Here is a 14,124-nt window from a genome sequence, read left to right as displayed (position 1 = left end):
GAGTTCAGGCCCCACGACCGACCGGACCCAAAAAAAAAAATTATCTTTAAATAATAATCTCTAAGTACAAAGGAGTTTCCATTTAACAATACAGTTTATGAATACAATGTGTATTGCTAAAAGCCACTCTTTTCAACATTCTTACCACATCCCTCTCTAACTCAACCTCTTCCCCACATTCTTCGTAAATTTTTTAGGATATACATTGAATGCTTTACTGCATTCTCCTCATCTTCCTGACTTCCTTTATCTACCCCCTTTTCCCCTGACTTCATTCCCTCCCTTGTAAGTACCCACCTTCCTGGTATTTATTTTGTTAAATTTTGACTCTGCCTTTATAAAGGATTACACTACTTGAAGTCTTCCTTGAATAACATAGTCCAGTTAATACATGTGAAAAGTCCCCTTGAATCTCTTATCTCCAATTAACCACTCAAAAGCCAGAAGTGGTACTATGGTTCAAGTGGTAGAGCACTAGTCTTGAGTACAAAGAGGCTCAGGGACAGTGCCCAGGGCCACAACTGACCAAAAAAAAAATGCTTTCTGATTAGAAGCTATCTTTCTTTTTTTGGAGGGGGGGGGGTCCGGTCGTGGGGCCTGAACTCTGGGCCTGGGCGCTGTCCCTCAGCTCTTCAGCTCAAGGCTAGCGCTCTACCACTTGAGCCACAGCACCACTTCCGGCTTTTTTCTTTTTGCTTATGTGGTGCTGAGGAATCGAACCCAGGGACTCAGGCATGCAAGGCAAGCGCTCTACCACTGAGCCACCTTCCCAGCCCCATGGAAGCTATCTTTCTTGAACTTCCTTAAAGGTTAATTTTTACCTCATCCCTGTCTTCTGGAGATCTTGGTCAAATGTTCACTCTTGGATATATTTTTCATTGTTGTTCTTCTATGTTTAGATCCAAGACTTTTCTGCCCAGGCTGACTTTGAATGGTAGTCCTTAGCTCTTAATGCCCTGAGTAACTAAGATTGCAGATGTGAGAGACTGATAAACAACCATAAAAATCTATCTTAGTGATGTCATTTATAGAGCAATGATGCAGCTACTGATATAGCAACTCACCAACATGAGGAATATATTTGCCAAACAAAACATTCCCTTAAAGCACAAACTAATCAGTAATCACTTTCTTGTAGATGCCAACCACCAGTAATGACATTAATGTATGCAAGTTAATATAAATACCCATAATTTCTCATTGCCCATTAAAATATTACGAAGTTCTCTAAAAAAGATTTATTACATACATATAAGGACAATTTTATATATAACAATACATATATGTATATCTACAATTACATTTATTACATGTACTTTATTTTATGGAAAGCTAGGGGACAAAGCATGTATTCATGAGAAAATACAGATGATATCTCTCTGTAACCCACCATGTCTCCTCTCAGCCAGATGACCTATATTGTTTCAAAGTAAAGTGAGTAAGATATAATAGTAACAGCTTAAAAACTTTTATAGAATAATCGTCAAAGAAAAAGTTGGGTTTTTTTTGTTTTTTTGGGTCCTGTCATGGGGCCTGAACTCTGGGCTTGGGCACTGTCCCTCAGCTCTTCAGCTCAAGGCAAGCGTTCTACCACTTGAGCCACAGCTCCACTTCCGGCTTTTTTCTTTTTGCTTATGTGGTGCTGAGGAATCGAACCCAGGGTCTCAGGCATGCAAGGCAAGCACTCTACCACTGAGCCACCTTCCCAGCCCCGTCAAAGAAAAAGTTAAAAAAAAAATACTGGCAAAAAGTTACTATGACAGACAATAATATGACTGCCTACCTAGAAAGAGAATTAAGTGAAAAATTAATAGATATAGTGAGTACAGTAAGGCAACAAGACCCAAGATCAAGACAGAAAAATCACCAGTCTAAGCCAAACACACAGAAACATCTGCAAGATGTTTCAAGGCCAACACAGGCAAAAAAAAATCCTTGAAATTACATCTCCAAAATTACCAGCCCAAAACTACAAACTGGACTCAAGTGGTAAAGCACCAGCTGACCAAACAAGCCAAGATAAGTGAAGGCCCTGTGTTTAAATTGGGGTGGGGTGGGAGGGCGTGGAAGGGCTATAGTCCGCCATATACTAGCAGTAACCAATTAGGAAAGTCAATGCAAAAAAAAAAATACTTAAAATAATTACAAGGACTAGAAGACATGGCAAAAATAAGTAGACCAAGTAAGTGCAAAAACAATTACTAAGAAAAGTGAAGTCTTTTACTGAAATTTGCCTGGACTAATAAAGGGTCGTCATTTTCTTAGTGATAACACAGTAAGAGCTAAATACTGGTGGCTCACTCCTATAATCCTACCTACTCAGGAGGCTAAAATCCAAGGATTCTAATTCAAAACTAGCCCAGGTAGAAAAGGTTGTTCAATCCTTATCTAAAATTAACCACTAAAAAGCCTAAAGTGGAGCTGGAGCTCTCATGTGGTAAAGTGCTAGCCTTGAGAAAAAACTCATGGACAGCAACTAGGCCCTAAGATCAAGCTCCAGGATACGCACAATATAAATAAGTAAGGAATTAATAGCCTATTCTAGTCATAGTATAAGGCAAAACACATTAAAGTAATTCCAGCCTCAAAAATATAAATTTTGTATCAATTCAAATGAGAAATACAAAGAAAAAGACCATGGAAAGGGTATACGTAGCCCAGTGATAAAACGTGTATAATATTATATGAAGCCTGGGTAAGTCCCCAGCACTGCCAAAGAAAAGAAAAAATATGTAAGAAAAACAGAGTTTTTAAAAAGTAATCTTAGGGCTGGGAAGGTGGCTCAGTGGTAGAGCGCTTGCCTTGCATGCATAAGGCCCTGGGTTCGATTCCTCAGCACCACATAAGCAAAAAGAAAAAAGTGGTGCTGTGGCTCAAGTGCTAGCCTTGAGCTGAAGAGCTGAGGGACAGTGCCCAGGCCCAGAGTTCAGGCCCCATAACCAGACCCAAAAACAAAAACAAAACCAAAAACAAACAAACAAAAGGCCCTAATACTGAGCTGGGAAGGTGGCTCAGTGGTAGAGTACTTGCCTTGCATGCATGAGGCCCTATGTTTGATTCCTCACCACTACATAAGCAAAAAAAGCTGGAAGTGGTACTTTGGCTCAAGTGGTAGAGTGCTAGCCTTGAGCTGAAGAGCTGAGGGACAGTGCCCAGGGCCCAGAGTTAAGCCCCAGGACTGACAGAACAAAAAGAAAAGAAAAGGTTACTCACAAAGTCTTACTGAGTAAAACTGTTACTAATCAGGTATACTATCAAATAAAATATTAAGTGACATCAACTATTAAATATATAAAAGTATTATGTAGATTAAGAAAGCCAATTGTTCCATAATTATGCAAGAATACCTACTACTATGTAGCAGATACTATATAAAGGATGAGTTTGAGCATGTACTAATCAATGGCTTATGCTTGTAATACTAGTTATGTAGGAGAATGATAATCTGAGGATCAACATTCAAAGCAAGCCCTAGCCAATAAAGTCTGAGACAGTTATTTCTTACTACAAAAAAAAAGGCCTGAGGGGCTGGGAAGGTGGCTCAGTGGTAGAACGCTTGCCTTGCATGCATGAGGCCCTGGGTTCATTTCCTCAGCACCACATAAGCAAAAAGAAAAAAGCCAGAAGTGGCAATGTGGCTCAAGTGGTAGAGCGCTAGCCTTGAGCTGAAGAGCTAAGGGACAGCACCCAGGCCCAGAGTTCAGGCCCCACGACCGGACCCAAAAAAAAAAAAAAAAATAAGGCCAAAAGCAGAACTGTGCTTCAAGTGGTATGGCACTATCCTGGTGCAGAAAAGCTTAGGGACTGTGCCCTAGACCTGAGTTCAAGCCCCAGGAACAGCGCCAAAAAAACCCAGCTTGGTGCAGTAGCTCAGGCTTCTAGTCCTAGCAACTTGGGAGGCAGAGATAAGAAGTATCATGGGTCCAGACCAGCCTGGACATGAAAGTTCCTAAAGACCACTTTATCAATCAATGGCTTGGCCTTCACACATCAATAGCTTGATGTATCCATCATCCTAAGATATGTGAATAAGCACAAGTAAGGTAATAGCCAAGCAAGTATCAGCATAAAGAGAGCCCCTCACTCAAAAATAATGCAAGCTAGATGGGCACCAGTGGCTCATGCCTAAAATCCTAGCTACTCAGGAGGCTGAGATCTGAGGATCGCTGCTCAAAGCCAGCCCAGACAGGAAAGTCCATGAGACTTTTATGGCCAATTAACCACCATAAGTGGTGTTGTGGCTTAAGTGGCAGAGCACTTGCCTTGAGCTGAAGAGCTCAGGCACAGCACCCAATGCCCAGAGTTCAAGCCCCAGTACCAACCAAAAAACAAAAACAGAAACAAAACACAAGCTAAGTAGGAGGCAGCCTGCCTAACAAATGTGAGGCCCTACAAACTTCAATCCCATTAAAACAGAAACAAAAGATACTCAGTAACAAGTATCTGACATTATATTAGGTCCCTGTATCTTTTTAGAGTATTATTTTCAACTTATAAAAGACCTTATCCTTCACTATGTTCATAACATGAGCTAAAGATCCAAAGGTTAGGGGAAAAAAGTCAGATGATTTAAAATGTTGAGTTTGGAAGTGGAGATGTAGCTCAAGAAGTAGAGCAGCAGCCTTGAACAAAATAGGCATACAAGAGTGTGAGGCCCCGAGTTTAAGCTCCAGAACTGAGACATACACACACATGTAGGGGTGGGATAGGTGGTGGTGGGGAGGTGGGTGTGTATGTATAAGGACATCATTAAAAAGAAAAAAGAAAAAGAAAAAAATAAATGAGCTTGGGATGGGAATGTGGCATAATGGTAGAGTGCTTGCCTAGCATGCATGAAGTCCTGGATTCAATTCCTCAGTACCACACACACAAAAAAAGCCAGAGGTGGCATTGTAAAGAAGCTCAGGGACAGAGCCCAGCCCCTGAGTTCAAGCCCAGAACTTGCAAAAATTAAAATAAATGAGCTAAAGGGAAATTTTATATTAGTTAAATCATTCTATTGTATATTTGTGTATTTGAGGGTGTATGTCTATGTGACAGTACTGGGCTTAAAATCAGGATAGATGTTCCTTAGCATTTTTGCTAGCACTCTACGGGTAGGCTAGCACTCCAAGACTGAGCCACACCTCCACTGCTAGCTTTCTGGTGGGTAAATGGAGGTTAGCGTCTCAAGGATTTTTTTAAAATTTTTTGTTACTATACAAGTGATGTACAGTCAAGGAATTTCTTGTCCAGGTTGACTTCAAAATGTGATCTTCAGGTCTCAACCTCCTGAGTAGTAGACAGGATTATAGGCATGAGCCACTGATTTCTAACTCATATGGTTAATTTTTAATAGAATTTTCAGGAAATGAATAATAAAATTAAAATCATTTAGCTGTGAAAAGTATGCCAGATACTGAAAAAAGAAAAAGCATGTATTCAATCCTAGATTAATAGTGACAAAACATCAACTCACAAAAACCATCCATTACAAAGTTCACTGAAGTCAGACAGAACTCCTTTTACAACAAAAACCAACTTAGCCTTCCTCCATTCCATTCACTAAAATACGTTGGCAGGGAAACTCACATAGTATTAACAAAGAAAAAATATCATTTTGATTAAAGAGAAAACAAATCATTGACTCTAATAGTATGCCATTTAAACCTACATGTAAACTCAAGAACCTGTCAGACCTAAATTGCATATATGCAATTCCATACTAAAAACCTCAATATTATTAACTGAAGGCACTGATTTACAATGCTTCTAGAATCATGATTATTTTTCACATATGTCTAATGAGATGTCCAAAAAAAGCACTCAAATTTAATTTACTCATCTTTTAATTCAGAATCTATCTTATATTTCTAAACTGTAATTATTAACTAAGAGTAATTTTGCCCACCCTTCCCCTTCAAGGTGTTTACAAACCTGGAAAAAAGCTTTCATTGTACCTGAGGAGACAAATGTGAATTCTACTGGCATCTAGTGGGTAAAGGCCAGAGATGCTACTGAACATCCTCCACATACAGGTCCCCACATCAAGAATTATACAACCTAAAATGTCAATACTGCCTAGGCTAAGACACTTGGAAGTACAGAACTATTAAATATCAATCTGTATTTTTTTTAAATTTTTGTCATGTTTGTTTCTTTATTATTTGCTAATTGTATGCATTATCAGAACCCAGGACAATAGTATTCAAAAAGAAAAATTTACTGAATAAATAAAATGCCCCTAAACTTACCCCTCAAATTCTTACAGTCTCCAAATCCACTGCCTTTGAGGGCAAGGGCAATCTTTCAGTATCTCATGCAGGTCCTGCAAACTAGCTAATCAACTAAACTGATTAAAAAACTCTGCCACAAGTTTCTTAAATCCCAGTTTGACCCAATCTTTTCATTTTTCTTCCCAAAACTTCTCAGCGACTACAAAATTGTAATAAGGTATCTGTCATTTAAAGATAAAGAAACCAAAACACGGTAGCCAGGTATGTATGTCTACCTTGTGGGAGTCTAAAGTAGGAGGGTTTCTACTTTGCACCAACCTAGACTATATAAGGAGAAAAATCGAATGAAAAGAGATGCAAGGGAAAAAAGACAGCAAGCAACTCAAAGATGAACACGAGTCTAGATCAGAACTTGACTCTCCCAACAATTTTTACTGTAAATTTATTTTCCCAAATCATAATGCTACTTCACTAATAGACACTTCCTCACTAAGCCATCAACAACCGCATTTATTCCCATTCTACCTGCTCAAACTGTTTCTCCTATCAAGCTTTTTATTTTTCTATCCCACAGATCCAAATCTTGTCCGTCCACCAAAATCTCTTCCTATCCCACTTTAATAACTTTCTTCTTGTCTATAAAATCTTATATCTTGAATAAAATACCAGAGGAAGACAGTCATTATTGATACATGGACTAAGTTTAATGTATATTAACATTTCACAAAAAGTAAAGCTATTTAGATTATTTCTTTCCTAAAAACCATTCATCCATTCTTTCCTGTTTTAGGAAGTGATTTCAATAAAAAATGAACTCATGTCTCATTTGCAGAAAATAGTCATATACCTGGAAGACATTCCCAAACACATTTCTAATAGCAGAAATAGAAAGCCAGGATGGCCCCAATCACCTGAGTCTTCTCCATTAAGAAACAATTACCAATGTAGGTGTTTCATACCTGTAATCTTTTTTTTTTCTTTTTTGGGTCAGTCATGGGGCTTGAACTCTAGGAGTGTGCATTATCTCTGAGCTCTTCAGCTCAAGGCTAGCGCTCTATCACTTAAGCCACAGTGACACTCTGGTTTTCTGGTGGTTAACTAGAGATAAGAATCTTGGAATTTCCTGCCTGGGCTAGCTCTGAACCTGGCTGGCTTTGAACCAAGATCCTCAGATCTCAGCCTCCTGGGTAGCTAGGAATACAACGTGAGCCACCAGCAACTGGCTCATACCTGTAATCTTATCTAAAGCTACTACAGAATGACTGCTGTTTGAGGACAGCCTAGGCAAAAAGTTCAAGAGATCCCATCTCAATAGCTAGAAGCAGTGTTCAGCTGTCATCCCAGCTACGTGGACAACTAAGATCAGGAAGATAATTCCATAACATCTCCTGAAAAAAAAACAAAAAGCTTTCAAGGCCTCATCTCAAAAAAAAAAAAAATGAAGCATACATATTGTCATCTCACCTATAATGGGAAGACCACAGGCCTAGCCAGACCTGACAAATAGATGAGGCAATATATCAAAATTAACTACAGAGTGATGGGAAAGGGTGGCTCATGCTTATAGTCCTTGCTACACAAGAAGTTCAAGGATCACCACTTGAAGGCAGACGGTGCAGGAAAGGTTTTCCAATTAAACACCCTAAAGCCAGAAGTGCAGCTGTGGCTCAAGAAGCAGAGTGCAAAGTCTGAGTTCAGGACCAGCACACTCACAAATACACACACATACATACCCTAAAGCAAAAGGTTGGTGACACGCCTCAAGCAGTAGAATGCCTGCCTAGCAAGCATGAAACACTGAGTTCAAATCCTAGGGACAGCAAACAAGAAAAACTGGGGGAAAGGATCATTCTACTCACAGGTCCAAGCACAGAACTCACCTCGCAGTCACATCCTTGGATTCATTTCACTTACATCTACCATTATGTCCTCCAAAATTCCATTTCTCATTAATAGTTTCCATATCTTTTGCTTTTTCTCTTTAACCAAATTGTATAGAAAACCCACCAGCCTTTACACTTCATTCTTTTCTATACCAATTTTCAATGAAATGAAAAGTCCAATATTTCTTATCCAATTTCAGTATTTTTTTCTGATACCAAAACTTGAACTCAGAATCTTACCTGTGCTAGACTATGTTTACTTCCTCAGTTACTGTTCTACCACTGGAGCCAGGCCTGTAACCTAGCTTTTTTGCTCCTGGTTATTTTAGAGATGGAATGTGTCAGTCTTTTTTTCTGATACCAAAACTTGAACTCAGGATCTTACCTGTGCTAGACTTGTTTACTTCCTTAGTTACTGTTCTACTACTAGAACCAGGCCTGTAACCTAGCTTTTTGCTCCTGGTTATTTTAGAGATGGAATGTAAATAAATTTTCTGCAATGTTGGCTTTGAACTGAGATTCTACATATTTCAACCTCCTAAATTTACAGATTTAAACTAGCATTTAGTTCTTCAGTATTTTCTAAGTCGTAAAATATCAATCCCATGAAGTTTTATTTTCTTTTTTCTCCTTTCTATTTTTCATTCTTTGAGAATATTGGTCTAAAAAAAAAAAGTAATACATTTCCTTGCTGAATGCAGAAGAATCCACAGGGCTGTGGTAAAGGAAAATCAGACCACTCTTATTGTATTTTTTTTGGGGGGGGTCTGGTCGTGGGGCCTGAACTCTGGGCCTGGGCGCTGTCCCTCAGCATTTCAGCTCAAGGCTAGCGCTCTACCACTTGAGCCACAGCACCACTTCCGGCTTTTTTTTTCTTTTTGCTTATGTGGTGCTGAGGAATCGAACCCAGGGTCTCAGGCATGCAAGGCAAGCACTCTACCACTGAGCCACCTTCCCAGCCCTTATTGTATTTTTTCTTTTAAGTTTTTTTTTTTTTTGGTGAGGTTGAGGTGGGTGCTGGGTATTTAAATTTCTAGTGCTACCAAACTATAAACATGAGGTCAACCCATAACTATGATGTACTTGCCCAGTCCTTATGGTTTGTATTTATAAATTACATAGTACCTCAGTATAACACAAAATAAATATATAAATTATTAGAGTATATGCTGAAATTTTTCATAAGTGTATGACAACTCTGAAATATGAGGCCAAATGGAGGCCAAACTATGTAGATATATATCCAAGGATGTACGCATATGTGTGCGTGTTTACACACACGAAAGTGATACAAAGGAAAAACTCCTCTCTATATCCACACCAACAACCTACCTATACTAACCAACCTCTAATCCCTGACAACCATACGAGAATCCTATGCCCCAGTCCAAAGCTCAAATACACTGGAGGGGCAAAGCCCCTATTTCTAGTTCAGGGGCAAATTACCCAAAATGATAAGATTCTGCCCTTACCTTTCCAATAGAAGGCTAGGTACGGGCATTCTGGCACTGTATGGCATCGCCTGACTTACATATACGCCACACGCTCCCTAGATTCAGTTCTGATTTTCCTATTCCTTGGGGATGGGGGGTGGGGGGGGAAACAAAACTCAAATTCTCTTTCGCTAACATAATGCTCCCACCTCGTGGATCCGGCCCCACGCTTCCCTTCATCGGTCCCTCTCAGCGGGAGACCATCCCAGGTCTTACAGATGCGCGGAGCCGCGTCCCAGCGTGGAGGCCAGCCTCCCACCCAAGCTCACCACGTCCAGAAGACCACCGCTCCCCCCGCCGCCCCCGTCGCTGCCAGCCGAGCCGCAGCCGGGAGCCGGGCGGGGGAGGGGTGGCACTCCGCCTCCCGTGACGGGCCCAGATGGCAGCAGATGCCGCCCCCACGCGCCGACAACCCTCCACGCCTCGGCCCCCCGACGCTGCCCGTCCGCCCCGGGCTTCGAACCCCGCCCCAACTCCACCCCTGCTATCCCACGCGCCGTCCCGCGGGCTCCGGGACACACTTACCGTGCTGGGTGAAGATATTGAAGCCGGTCTCCGCGGTCCGCCCCGCAGGGTCCCGCCGGCGGCCCGAGGGCCTAGCCGCACTGCTGCCGCGGATCCCACGCGCCTGAGGCTGGAGGAGCCCGGGAGCCTCCCCGACGCGGCCCACCTGCTGCCCCATCCTGGCGCTCGCGTTCCGCCGCGCCACCGCCGACCCCCGGTCACATTCCTCCTGGGCTCCGGCCTCAGGCTCCCCGCCCGGCTTCGGCCTCTCCTTCCCTGCCCAAGCCCCTAGGACAGGGTTTCTGGCGGCTCAGCACCCGGAATCCTCACAGCAACCACCGCGCTACCTCTCGGCGATTCACACACTTTCCTTTTCCCTTCGCCTCCGGCCACTCCGCGCCCTCACCGCCGCCGCCGCTGCCTCCACCGCCGCCGCCATCTTTAAACCGCCGAGCAACGAGACACCGTGGGGCAGAGCGTCCCCCGCTCCCCGCCCGCCCAGTCGCGACGCGGGGGGCGTGGCCTGTGTGTGGGCACGCCCCCGTCGCCCCGCCCACCCGAGAACGCACACCGGCAGGTTTTCTGTGTCTAGAAGAGAAAAAAAGAAAGAAAGAAAGAAGACAAACGGCGTTGGAATGGGCAAAGATACCCATCGACTGAATGGACCACGCCTTCATGCTGGTCCTAGGGATAGATGAACTGTGCCTTCTCTGCCAGTTCGTTTTTCCCCGGCGAAGATAGCTAGGCAACAGTGGCCCATCCTTTTTAAGAGAAAAAGCAAGAAAGAAATAGAAACACCTTGGGTTGGGCATAGGCACCCGTCCTGGCGAGAGGGTGCCCCCTTCTCCCACGCGTGGGAACCCCCTTGCTCCCACACACAGCACTGCCACAACCCAGCCAGACGGCGTCTCCAGCTCCCAGACAGGGCAATATTTTTCCTTGGGCGTCCCCAGGAACTGAAGCAAACCAAGCTTTCTCCTTGGTTTCCTCCTAAGATGAATCAAGCCTTTTCGGGGCATCCCCAGAACACTTTTTGATTCCCGAATAACAGAGAAACAAAAGCAGGTTTAGACGGACAATGTCGTTGATGGTGATAGGAAAAAAAAAACTTTTATATTTAAATTTATGACACTTAGCCCAGATTTAACAGTGGAGGGAAATAGATCCTAAGTCCTCAAAAGGTTTACACTTTTGCTAAGCCAGATAACTCTTAGTTACAGTATTAATGTTGATGTTGTATCTTAAGTCACATATAAATCCAGTCACAAGAAAATAGAAAACTCACATTTTGAGAGGTCAAATTTTGGAGTCCCTAGCAGTATTGCATGCAGGCAATTTTTACAAAGACCTGCAAGAACGGAACCAACACCAAGTTTTTAAGGACAACAGCCACGTGTCTGGGTGGGGATCAAGCCTCAGCTAAGCATAAATAAACACAGCTTAAGGAGCAAGGTTCCCCTGGCTAAACAACACAATGTACCTGCTTATTCCCCAAAGCAAGGCCTGCCTGGCTGTACCCATTGAACCTGATATCTGCAATTCGAAGGATGGCTTGTCTCCCCTCTAGGTGTTGGAGCTGGATGGACAGCCCAACACCTGTTCAGACACTAGAAAGGCTGTGACATTATTTAGACTCAGTTTCCTCACTTTACTAACAGCTGCATGCATTAAAATACCAGATTGCCTTAAGTTTACCCAGACACACACGATCACACAAACACATACACACTTATACACAAAAGTTGTAAGGCGCGCTTAGATTTTTGAAAAATGTGAAGATTGGACATCAAAGTTTTCTGAAATTCCAGCAGCAAAATGACATTCTTTTGCCCAACATGATAGAACCACATGGTCAGTTTGAAAAAAAAATTTAAACCATCACTTTTGCCAACAGAATCTCTCACACGTAACCAAGTATAGCCAGGAACAGAATATGTTTAACCAGGCATCTTTGTGAGCAAGACACTTTACTTAATTTGAATACTTTTCTCAAATACACTTGATACTATTAGGCAACTAAGCTATGAGAATAGAAAAACTATCTTAACAAGTCAGATCAACTCTAAGGGGAAGCTGAAGGGGGATGCCCTGGTGACCTGAGGACAGTCAGGAAACTTGAGGCATTGTACAAACAGGCAGCTGAGCTACTTTGGGTCTAAAAAGGGTCATGGTCAGGGGCAGAGTCACAGGGAACTCAAGGCTAAAGAGTCGCCTGATCTCAGGGTATAGGCTGGCAAGTCCTGTAACCTACTGTCCAAGTCCCCACCCCTGCCTCTAGGAATTTAGGCACGACCATTACCTGACGGGTGGGAATCCACCTCCAAGAGTTTTGGAAATTCCCTATGATGTGTCACATTGTAAGGAGGGCACCTGTTAGACTCAATTCCCTATTATCCACCTAGTGCTCAAGATGGCAACAGTTAGACCCAGTATCTTTATTTTAACAAAGGATCTAGCAACCCCATTTTACATCAAGAGGATTGTTTAACAGGATTATTTATACAGGACTCCAAATTTGCTAACAATCTTATGGTCTCTACCAAATTCCAAACTCCTTTCCCCTTCCTTTTTCATGCGGGCATGTGGCCTTGTGGGCATGTGGCCTTAATCTGTTTTTCATCAATTTTGAAACCACAGCACTTTACATATCACTTTTTAATTTCACCAAGTTAAGTTCAAGAGAAAACAACTTCTATGTAAAAGCAGTCATATATCAAGCCTTTAGCACATAAACAATTGAACAGTATAGGGGGTGGGAAGGTGGCTCAGTGGTAGAGTGCTTGCCTTGCATGCCTGAGGCCCTGGCTTCGATTCCTCAACACCACATAAGCAAAAAGAAAAAGCTGGAAGTGGCACTGTGGCTCAAGTGGTAGAGTGCTAGCCTTGAGCCTGAAGAGCTGAGGGACAGCGCTCAGGCCCAGAGTTCAGGCCCCACGACTGGACCCCCCACAAAAAAAGGCAAGGAAAATTTTAACATAGGTACAGGGTTTTTTGTGTTTTTGTTTGTTTGTTTTGCCAGTCCTGGGGCCTAAATTCAGAGCTTCAGCACTGACCCTGAGCTTCTTTTGCTCAAGGTTAGAGCTCTAACTACTTTGAGCCACAGCAACATTCCTGGCTTTTTCTGAGAATATGGTTCTGAGGAATCACACCCAGGGCTTCATGCATGCTAGGTAAGCACTCTACCACTAAGCCACATTCCCAGGCCATAGGTGCAGTTTTCTTACCACTTAAATAAAACCACAATGGAAAGCAATCTATATTAATCTGAACTGTATCTATATGGAAAATAGAAAAATTTACAATTACTTTACCAAACCAATCCTGAAACAAAAATTGAAGGCAAATTTAAGAGTTTGCATGGGTTAGTATTGGCAAGTAGTCGCACCAAAAAAAAAAGAAGAAAAAAGCAAATAATAAAACTCAAGCTAATTTTCTTACCTGTGTATGTTCGCAAAGGCAGTTAGAGAATTTCTACCTCCTATGGTCCTTTTGTGTTGGCCATTTATGTCACCAGACGTAGGTGAGGTTTAGTGAAAAATTCCCTTTAAATGTAGGAACTCTTAGGGTCTTTGTCTTCTATCACAGAATAAGAATGTCTGGACAAGTCACAATGGTAGGAAAACTTGGCAGAGCTTTATTGAGTAAGTAAACAAGCAGGCAAAAAAAAAAACTAGACAAATGCACAAAAGGATAGGGGCTCACTCTAGCAGAGTGTGGGTGCTCTCATAGGAAGAGACAAAGACACAAGCACACACAGGAAGACACCCAGAGAAACACTGCTCCTTGGGCTGTTGGGATATTTATAGGGTAAAGACAGGAGGTCTGGCTTCATAGTTATGCAGAAATAGGTGTTTTGTCTTTGCTCTAATCACACCTGGTGTTACTTTCTGAGTTTCCAAGCAAGAATAAATCCTGCCATAAAACATCTTTATCCTTGAGACAGGGAGGCGTCTTCTATCTTTCTTTTGGCGCATGAGGTGGCTTAAGTTTGGGAAAGGGGTTTTTCTCAGACTAAGTGTTCATTTTTGA

At 42.4% G+C, this 14,124-nt stretch overlaps 1 protein-coding gene across 1 annotated transcript in view; it reads right to left on the bottom strand.

Annotated features, from left to right (window-relative positions):
* Abl2 (ABL proto-oncogene 2, non-receptor tyrosine kinase) overlaps window positions 1-10,521 on the bottom strand; it is a 79,122-nt gene extending 68,601 nt beyond the window's left edge. Inside the window, exon 1 of the mRNA XM_013015520.1 lies at window positions 10,117-10,521. Coding sequence (XP_012870974.1) covers window positions 10,117-10,273 — 157 coding nt within the window. The 5' untranslated portion in view covers window positions 10,274-10,521. The remainder of the gene's footprint in view (window positions 1-10,116) is intronic.
* Window positions 10,522-14,124: the final 3,603 nt, after the last annotated feature.

This window comes from Dipodomys ordii, unplaced genomic scaffold (genome assembly GCF_000151885.1).
Source record: "Dipodomys ordii isolate 6190 unplaced genomic scaffold, Dord_2.0 Scaffold27, whole genome shotgun sequence".
Classification (NCBI taxonomy): Eukaryota; Metazoa; Chordata; class Mammalia; order Rodentia; family Heteromyidae; genus Dipodomys; species Dipodomys ordii.
This window is presented reverse-complemented; position numbering and strand designations above follow the sequence as displayed.